Source organism: Asparagus officinalis, unplaced genomic scaffold, assembly GCF_001876935.1.
Source record: "Asparagus officinalis unplaced genomic scaffold, Aspof.V1 AsparagusV1_Un170, whole genome shotgun sequence".
Classification (NCBI taxonomy): Eukaryota; Viridiplantae; Streptophyta; class Magnoliopsida; order Asparagales; family Asparagaceae; genus Asparagus; species Asparagus officinalis.
Window position 1 is genome coordinate 1 of NW_017972436.1, and position 10,021 is coordinate 10,021.

At 39.3% G+C, this 10,021-nt stretch overlaps 1 protein-coding gene across 2 annotated transcripts; it reads right to left on the reverse strand.

Moving 5' to 3' along the window:
• Positions 1-428: 428 nt before the first annotated feature.
• Positions 429-5,185, reverse strand: LOC109827382 (pentatricopeptide repeat-containing protein At2g17140). 2 transcript variants are annotated; one of them, XM_020394390.1, is made up of 6 exons: positions 3,011-5,185; positions 1,800-2,115; positions 1,429-1,536; positions 1,249-1,335; positions 851-1,005; positions 429-758 (listed from the first exon to the last, which is right to left on the reverse strand). In XM_020394390.1, exons 1-2 carry the CDS (start codon positions 5,107-5,109, stop codon positions 2,004-2,006), a joined length of 2,211 nt encoding a protein of 736 aa, XP_020249979.1. In that variant the 5' UTR covers positions 5,110-5,185; the 3' UTR covers positions 429-758; positions 851-1,005; positions 1,249-1,335; positions 1,429-1,536; positions 1,800-2,003. The 2 variants fall into 2 exon arrangements, with proteins under 2 accessions (XP_020249979.1, XP_020249978.1); XM_020394389.1 differs by lacking the exon at positions 1,429-1,536.
• Positions 5,186-10,021: the final 4,836 nt, after the last annotated feature.

Genomic DNA, 10,021 nt, shown 5'->3' on the forward strand with positions numbered 1-10,021 from the left:
TTCAAGAAATAACCGAATAAATATAACTACACAGATATCAAATCTTCTAAAGCTGAATAGATAAAAGTCGACTGACAAGTAACATCACTGAATAAATGTATGTTCAAACCTATGTCCGGATAATTTATGGTATGACATAACATCCATATATAATATCCATTCTACTCTGCTGATAGCAATTTTTAACTGTAATTCATGAATGCATGGTGCCGCCAAAATAATCTTAGATGACACTATAAACTAGTTCCAAAATAAATAAATAAAAAATCGAACCACACTTCTTTAATATATATATATACACTAGATTAATAATGGATAAATAAATCTGCAAGTTCAGTTCACCTAACCATTTAAATGAACCATATAAATAAGTATTTTGAGTTTATTTGATAAAATAAATATAATTAGTTAAATCTGGTTGGCAGTTACATTGACAGACGATGGCATTATCTACAAATACGTAACGTAACTAACCATATCATGTTAAATATAAGTGAACAAAAGGAGAAAAGAATAATTACAGGAGAATAACATGGAAGCCTGAATAATGCTATTCAACAATGCAGTTATCACCTCTCTCAATCATAACTTTCTAATATTATCTAGACAATCACAATTCAATTCCGCACCAAATTGCTACTATTTTCATTTTTAACCAAAGATAACTCAACTCTGTGTGTAAAAGTAGATGGTGTGATTATTGAAGTGACCTCTACTGTGAAGAATCTCCATCCAAACAAGATAAAACTCCTCAACATCTGAAAAAATGAAAACAAAAAGACAACTATTAGCTTGAAAAGAAAAGAGAGGGGGGTAAAAAGGATGGCAATCCTTGCGATGGAGTATCAACCTTGGAGCTTGATGCTTATATCCTCAATGCCCAACTAGCTGTACAAATAGATCTATGATGCCACTCTGTTCCATTACATATCAAATTTCTCAGAACTGCAAATAGTTCTGTTTTTGGTTCCCCATTGGTTAACTTCGATGTACACACGTATGATCCTGAATGGGATTCCAAAGAAGTTAGAAATTATAAAGTGGAATCATAAATCCACCATAGTATGAACTATCTATGAAGCACGGACACGCATAACATGAAGCTGTGTCGTGTCGTGTCTGTGTCGGACACACGTGTCGAACACACGTATCCTATGTATTTTTTAGGATTTGCCTCGTGTCGGCGTGTCGGATGGCCGTGTCGGATCCGTGTCCGTGCTACATAGTGAACTATTAAGCAGATCTCACCTTAAACTGCATACTGTGTTGTGCCTCATAATTTTCTGCCCCGTTTTCTAATGTTCTGTCAAGTAAATGAGTAAGCTTGGCAGCTTCCTGAGAAACAGAATATAAACTATCACTGCATTACATACCATAAATAAAAAATAGAAAAATAGAAAAATAAAATCAAGGGTTATCTGAAGATACATTCTCTACAGGACGGAAATTTAGCTGCTTATCACTCGTGTTCTATTTTATTAGCAATTACTTTTCCTGTCCCCCGTGACGACATGTCCTTTCCTTAGTTTTAGACTCCTGTGGGAATCACATTATGATAAGAGTTAAGCCTTCGCCGAAAATATTCCCACGGGATTTCCAAGGGAGTTTAGAAACTAATTGAACAAACATGTTGACATGAGAGTTATGAGATGTATACGTTAATAAAATAGAACATGGATGATAAATTGCTAAACCCCCATAGGACAGGGTATGCATCTTCAAACAACCCAAAGAAGCGATTTAAAAAAAAAACCCAAAAATCAATGCTTTTGAAAAAGAAAAAAGTAATAGTACAATACCTGAAAGAAACCTCAGTTCATATTTAAAACCGATGAAGCAGCAATTCAAACTTAGCATCCTCTCCACTGCCATTGTTTCTGTCTAGGTGTCATTAACACTTCAAATACCATGCCATTTTGCACGCATCAAACACAAGCATTGGACATGATATTCTTGCTTCGCATTTGTATATAACTGACAACAACAAGATCTCTTGGCCCTATTCAATCATGGAGAAAATCAATATTGTTTGTTCGAGGAATTGGTATGCTACCTTGACCCCAACCCTTTTGTACTCTCTTTAGAACTTTCAAGGCTATCCCACTTCCATCATCCCTGCAAAAGCAAAGATGTTAGCTTTGACATAGTGTTGCTTGACCTAAGGAAATATGGTTCTTTTTTAACTAGGTTGCATTAGAAGCACTTACTGAGGTAAAGAGTAAGTTTTACAGAAAATGTAGAAAGAAAAGACTATTTGAGCGATGTCCACAAAGAAAAATACAAATATTGATTGAAAATATCTTAGTGCATAAAAGCTTAATATAACACGATTTCATCTCCTCCAATCACGATGATATTTCATTTATGACATAATGATAAGATGTGTAACAAACTTCTAGAAGAATCTCAAGTTAAACACTATTACATTTATATCTAGCAAAAAAGTTCTAGGAACAGTAGTAGTTATCTAGGTTTTTTCAGAAAACTATCTTAATTTTTCAGCAAAATAGCATGAGCTTTCTAGTTACATGAATAAAAGAAGTTCATGATAGGTTCTAAAAGCACCACAAAGTTCATAATACATTATTGAAATTTTAACCACAAAGAGAAAATACAATTGAGGTACCAAAGTTGTTATTTTAGCAATAATTTTTACATATCCATGATATTGTTTTAAATCATCCAATACAGATTTTGCAACTGAGATAACGGAAATGCTCTTTCATGATGGTTTCCTTTTTCGATCAGGATTGTTATTTACATGATATTGTTAAACTTTCATGTGATTGGGTAACATGGGGCACAAAATGTTCAAGGTTCTTGGAAAAGTCTGTATTTTAACAGGGGTAGCTGGTAAGAACTATAAAAAGGAGAAGCAAATGTAGATGGAAGTTATTACAGCGGCAAAAAACCAAACTGAAAAAATAAATTAAAGGCACTCAATAGACTTTTTTCCCAAAAGTAAAGATACAGATATAGACAATAATTGTAGAGATTAAAATAATCATACCTATGCAATATAGAGCGCCAATCATTCCCAAGTGAGCTATCTTGATTTAGTTTACTTCTTTCCTTCATCATGTTAGGATACAGATGAGAGCCTTCAATTGATTTATCCTGATGAGCCGCCATATTCATCATATGTTCTGAGAGTTTATTTGCTTCACGTTTCTCTCCCATATTAACCAGAGCATCAATTATTGGCAAGAAAATTGCAGGGTCAAACTGATAGCCTTTATTAAGCATACAATTCAGCAAGTTTTGTGCATCATCAACTTTACCTCCTTTGCATAATTCCTCAATAAGATATTTGTAAGTGAAGTTCTCAATGGAAAATCCCTTATCTAAAGCAACTTTAAGCATTTCTTTGGCCTCCAAAACTTTTCCATATGTACACAATTCATTACACATTAACCTGTATATAATTTCTTTCTCGCCCAAAGTAGTAAGAGCAGCTTGAAGTACAGTTTCTGCGGCATCAAAATCACTAGCTTTACAAAAAGTTTTGATCAACAACCTATAAGAAGTTACATTAGGCAAGATGTTACTCCGCATCATCTCATCTAAAAGTGCCGCAGCTTTTTTCACCATTTTTGCTTCACACAGACAGTAAATCAAGTTATTACAAGTGACAACATCAGGAGGAACTCCTTTCTCTTTCATTTCTTTCATCAAGTCCTGAATCTCACTAAATTTGCGCTTCTTTCCTAAACCCCACATCAGCAAATTATAAGTTTTTGTGTTCGGCTTAAATCCCTTCTTCTCCATTTCCTTAACGACTCTAAAGGCTGATGATACTTTTCCATGCTTACAATATCCACCAACAAACGTATTGTATATAACTATATCGGGGGTAATGTTTTTCACCATCATTTCAATCAACAGTTTCTTGGCCTCATCAAGCCTTCCAACTTGGCAGAGGCCATTAATCAAAGCTGAGTACGTGATCAAATCGGGTTCACATTTGGGCCCACTATCTTTACTGTCTATTAGCCCGAGAAATGAATTCCCAAGTTCACCAAGTGCAGCACTTCCATGATGCCACATACCGCTAACAATCTCAGTAGCCTTATCGATTTTTCCATTCTTGCATAGACCATCGATAACTATATTGCAACTGACTATATCCAATCCATACCCTTTCTCCCTCATCTTTTCCAACAATTTTTCTGCCTCAACAATCCTCCCCTCTTTCCATAAACTCTGTAACAAGACATTACAAGTGAAAGTGTTTGGAAAACAACCATTATTTACCATCTCATCAAGAGTCTTATTTGCCATAAAAACATTATCCTCGTTACAATATCCATGAATTAAAGTAGTATATGTTACTATATCTGGGAAAACTCCTCTATTTCTCATCAAACTTATAACTGACCTCGCCTTAGGAATCATTTTCTGCTTGCATAATCCATCGATCACAATATTATACGAGTACACACTAGGTTCAATTCCTTTCCCAACCATCTCATTCAACAACTCACTCGCATCAAATAACCCTCCATTTTTCACCAATCCCGCCAACCATGTATTATAACTCTCCAACTTCTCAAAACATCCAATCTTTCGCATCAACTCAACAAAACTTTTCGCCTCCTCCATCATCCCAACTCTACAAAACCCATCAAGCATCAAATTATATGTGATCTGATTCGGTTTTGGCAAACCCACCTCCTCATCCTCCACCATATCCTTAAAAATCCGGTACCCTTCCAAAACCTTACCCGCCTTACACAACCCCGAAATCCTAGCATTGAATGTAACCACATTTGGATTCAACCCTCGAGCCCTCATCCTTTCCACAACCCTCTCGGCCTCCTCAACCTTCCCTTCCCTACAAAACCCCGAAACCAAAGTATTAAAGATCACCATATTCGGCTCGAGCCCAACGCTCTCCATTCTATCCAATACCTCGAGACCCATCAAACTCAACCCATTTCTACAGTATCCACGAATCAAAATCCCGAAACTGTACACATTTGGTACACATTCTTTCTTGGGCATTTCATCAAACACTTTACTGGCGTAATCCAATCGGCCCGAATCGCACAACGCCGATATAAAGAGGTTGATCGTGTAAACTTGAGGGGTTATGGAGGACCGGAGCATGTGTTTGTAGAGGGCTCCGACGGTGTCGAAGCGGTTGTGTTTGATGGCGATTGGGAGAGGGAGTTGTAGGGCTGGGTGAGGGCGGAGGGCGGGGAGGAGGAGAGGACGGTGGTGAAGTCGCCGGCGGAGGCGGCGGAGGCGGCGGAGGCGGCGCGACGGAGGAGAGAGGGATCTGGGGCTTTGGCGGATGAATTTGGTGAGGTTGATTGTGGTGGTGGAGGTGGCGGTGTCATGAAGGAGGGGAGGTTTTTTGGGTGTGCAAGTTTGAATTTGTGGGACGTGACTTGAGGGGAAAACTAGGGCAAATTTCACGTAACCCCGTGAACTTTACAACATGTCACTTAACCCCCTAAACATCTTAAGGCGTTGTTCTGAAACTTCATCAAGACAAGAGGACAAGCGAATTTGCTATTAAAGGGTTTTTTTTATCCTCAATATATACCCATCAAAATTGTATGTATTTCTAAATTTGTCCCTCAGATCTTAATTTGTCAATTGTCCCTAAAATTTTACCCGTCAATAGGCCCGGGCCGTCCAATAGGGGTGTCCAAATGGGCCTGAGGCCCGAGCCCGGGCCATCAATAGGGGTGTCCAAAATGGGCCTGAGGCCCGGCCCTGGTTTGGCCCGAGCAAAACCGGGTTTCGGGCCTGGGTCCGGGCCGCCTCGTCACGCGCTGGCCGGCCCAAACGGTCACTTAAGTGACCGGTTAATGACAAATGTCGGCGGGTGGGCCGGTGGTAACGGCCATAAACGACCATTTTCGGCCTTTTGACCAAAATACCCTAAAAACGGTCAAAAAACAGTCAAAATTTGAGGGTATTTGGTCATTTGTCTAGGGGGCTGCCTCTATAAATAGAGAGGTTTCCATTTGTTTTTCTCATCCAAAACTCACCTATTTATCTTTAATACTCTCTAATAATTGTTTTAGCTCTCTAATTCTTCAATCAGATAGCTTCCTTATCTGATTATGAAGGGCAAAACCCAACTCCCGAAATAAGTCCTCCTACTACAGTAGGTACAGCTACTCCTACTCCTACCGATGTTGATCCCGAATCCGGTGGCGATGATTCTACTACACCAAGAGCTCCTAAAAGGCTGAGATCCGATGTGTGGAATTTTTTCGAGAAGATTGATGTTACCAAGGATGAACACGGTAGGCTTCTCACCTAGAAGGCTAAGTGTGATGTGTGGAATTTTCCAAGCTCATCATAAGAGTGGTACCAACCACCTCAAACGCCATTTAGATAAACACAACAAAGGTGAGACGCCTCAAGGTGATATCTGACAATCTATGCTCTTACAATCATCATCTTCTGGTAGTCTCGGTAGTTGGAATTATGACGCAGTCTAAGCCAGGAAATGTGTTATCAGGTTTATCATTCTTAAAAATCTTCCTTTTAAATTAGTAGAAGATGATGAATTTGAAGATTTATTTACAGATGTTTTTTACCCCCCATTTAAAAAAATTTCTCGTCAAATTTATCAACGTGATATTTTAAAATATTATCAGGAGGAACAAGAAAAAATAATTTTTTATTTTCAAAGTTTAAACTATAAATTTTCTTTAACATCTGATATTTAGACATCTAAAGCACAAACTGGTTATTTATGTATCACAGCACACAAGATTGATAAAAATTGGTAAATATTTAAAAGAATTATTTTTTATTACATTTGAAGAGTCACATACTGGTATTAATATTACAAATTTAATAATTAAAGAACTTACAAAATTAGAAATATCAGAAAGAATATTTTTTTCTTTCACAAGATAATGCAAATAATAATAATGTAGTTGTTGATTATATCAAAACATCTCTGCTATTGCCATGTCGTGGTGATCTTTTTCAAAGTACATTTCGTAAAATTATTAAATTTTAAATTTAATTGTTCAAAATACATTTCGTAAAATTAAACTCATGATAGAAAAGGTTAGGTCAGTAGCTTATGCACATAATGCTTCTGAACAAAGAGTTAAAAGATGAAAATAATTCTGTAAAAGAAAAAATATAAAACCCAGATTAATTCCAAAAGATATTGACCATAGGTAAAATTCTACCTATGCAATGTTAAGTGTAGCAATAGAATATAAAGAAATTATAAATGATTTTATTGCTTTTTATACTTCTAGTTCTAGCTCTGGTAGCATGTATGGAATAATTGAAGATGAATTGACAGTTTTAAGTAATTTAAAAGAGATGCTACAAGTTTTTTATGATGTTATAATGTTATTATCTGGCTGTTATTATCCAACCATTACTTTAGCTGTGTAGGCGTCGAAAATTATCAATAGGTTTCCAAACTTAGCTCAAAACAAAGAGGAGATGATGAACGTCGTAATTTGAGTCGGTGAGAATCGTCTGATGCTAAGAAGAAGAAGCGCGAAACGACGAAACGTCGAAGCGACAAAATGTCGAAGTGATGAAACGACAAAAACGACAATGTTCGAATATCGAGACAGTCAGAGGTGTCTTGAATTCTGAGACACCATAGTGTGTCTCGCATTCGAGACACCAAAGGGTGTCTCGCACCCGAGACACACAAGGTGTCTCGCACAGGGAGACTCTCAAAATGTGTTTTTCAATGTTTTCTCGTGATTCATGCGGTCCACTAGCTTCCTAACTACCTTGGGAACGCCCTCAAATATGGGAAAGTCGTTACTAACTAAAGATACACCTAAATCACGAATTATTATCCTTAAACACGGTGTCTAAAGCCTATAATACCCCCCTGCACTTATGATGGGGACGGACGGGAACTAACGAGATCTGGACTTTGGAGGCGAGGTGCTGACATTTTGAGAGCAGAGAGCCACAGATTTTAGAGAGAAAGACGAGATCTTGGCGAACTTCGTGCATGAAGAGGAAGATTTCGAGAGATCTACAGGCCTTTACCTCTTTCTTGAGATCAAACATCGCTTTGATTTCGAGAAGAGTATTTATCTCACCTCGCTGAGATATTCACTTCTGTTCTTGTTTCCCAGTTGAAACAAGAACAACGAGCCTTATTCACAATTAATCTGGATCTATGAATCGGTCGCCCATGGGCTAACGCGTCCCCAGCACAGACAAAGATCCCACGCAAGCAGCGACCAATAAATAGTTTCTGCGTGTGTTTCTAGGAAGTCTCCTTTTTGTTTCTTTTGTAGTGAGAAGTCTTATAAAAAGGCTCACTCCATCGAATCTATTGTAAGTCGATAAACGATTGTAAATGGATTCTACAATGAAACTGATTTCCGATGCAAACATGCTAGCGACCACAGTAGGAACCAACGGTCTCGCTGCTGAGACCAAAGTATCGCAACCAATCAAGATCCTAATTGATTCAGCGGTCCAGTACGAGTTCGACCAAGAGAAGTTCGAGGAGTACCTTTCATCCTCCTCCTCAAGATCTTCCTTGCCCCGTAAGTGCAGAGAGATCTCTTCTTCAAAGAAGGTTTGCTGGTCTTCAACTCCGATGAAGATCCAGGGTGATGAATCTCGTCCAATCATTGTTGAGGCTTCCCCTCGCAACGCCTCTTCGGCATCCAACAAAGCCGGAATCTATGCTCGTAACAACTCCTCCCTAGTCAAAGAATTGTTTGATGAAAGCTCGCCAACTCTGACAAAGAGAGCTTGTCAGAGACAGCACAAACGTCTCGCTCATCAGCTCGCCAAAGCCTTAGAGCAGGTTGACGAAATTTGCTACTACGTGGATCTAGAGTCAAGGAGGCGTCAGATGACCCAGCCACCTCAACGACATATTACTGATGTTTCCTTCAAGCAGTCGACCGATTAATAAGTCTGTGTCAAAAAAAACTCGTTCAACTCTCATGGAGCGCATCCAGAAGCGCTGCACACGTGTCTGAGCATGAGCCCATGCACGTGTCGTTCATGCTCGTGCTCTTGTGCAAAAGGCACAAGAAATGAAGAAGGAGGAAGTGACCAAAGAACCACCAAAGTCCTGCAAGATCTGGATGCCAGAGTCTAAGATCGCACGAAAATCAAGTGTGAAGATAGCAAAAGAGGTCTCTGATGGCCGAGATAGTGTAACTGTCTCGCAACCCGAGACACAGTAGGGTGTCTCGGCCAAGGTCGAGACACCTCACCATGTCTCGCCCAACCCAACTCCCCCGTGGTCGATTCCTTGCCTTCGTCGATGCCTAATCCTATTTCTTCTTCTGTTATACCTCCAGTGAAGCCTCACAGCAGTGTTGACATATCGAAATTTAAGATTATGATGGCAGATCGCCTTGGTCCTTTGCACGAATATCGAGGCAAATCTCCTGCTAAAGAACGCTTAGGCCCGGTAAATAAAACCCAAGTGGCTCTTAAGACTAGGGCTCGTATGCATCCTCCCATCAAACCAAAGCCATCCTTTCTTGGAAAAATTCCTGTGATTACCCGTTTAGGGGTCCATGTTGAAGTCCAGGAGCCCGTTAAGACTCCACACTCGCAAGGGGGTGGTTCCAAACTTGCGACTCCTGAAAACGCCAACAAGGCTTCACATCCCCAGAAGAATGCGTGTCCACCGAAAGATGATATTATACCTGGGGAGTCACACAAAACAGCGATAGGTTGCTCCGGTCATCATGTCGATGAGTTGTACTATCAGGCTAGGGGTGTAAACAAATCTTAGATGAGAAGTATCCGAGAAATTACCTCTCACTGTCCATGTGAGAGGCTTATCAGGACAGTACTATCAGAATGTAGCTACCCCAAGACCGCTCCACAGAGGGTCTCGGTATTCTAGAGGCTTTCCACCAACGTGTCAAAGCCCAAATCAAGACGCTTCCGCAAGAGAAGATCGATCATTCAAGATGACAAACTCCCAGAAGTCACCATCAACATGGCTGATAAAGGAAAGTCAAAACGACGTTCAACCAACACCAGTCCTAACTTTTATCCAAGAATATCCCAGTGTATATCTCGG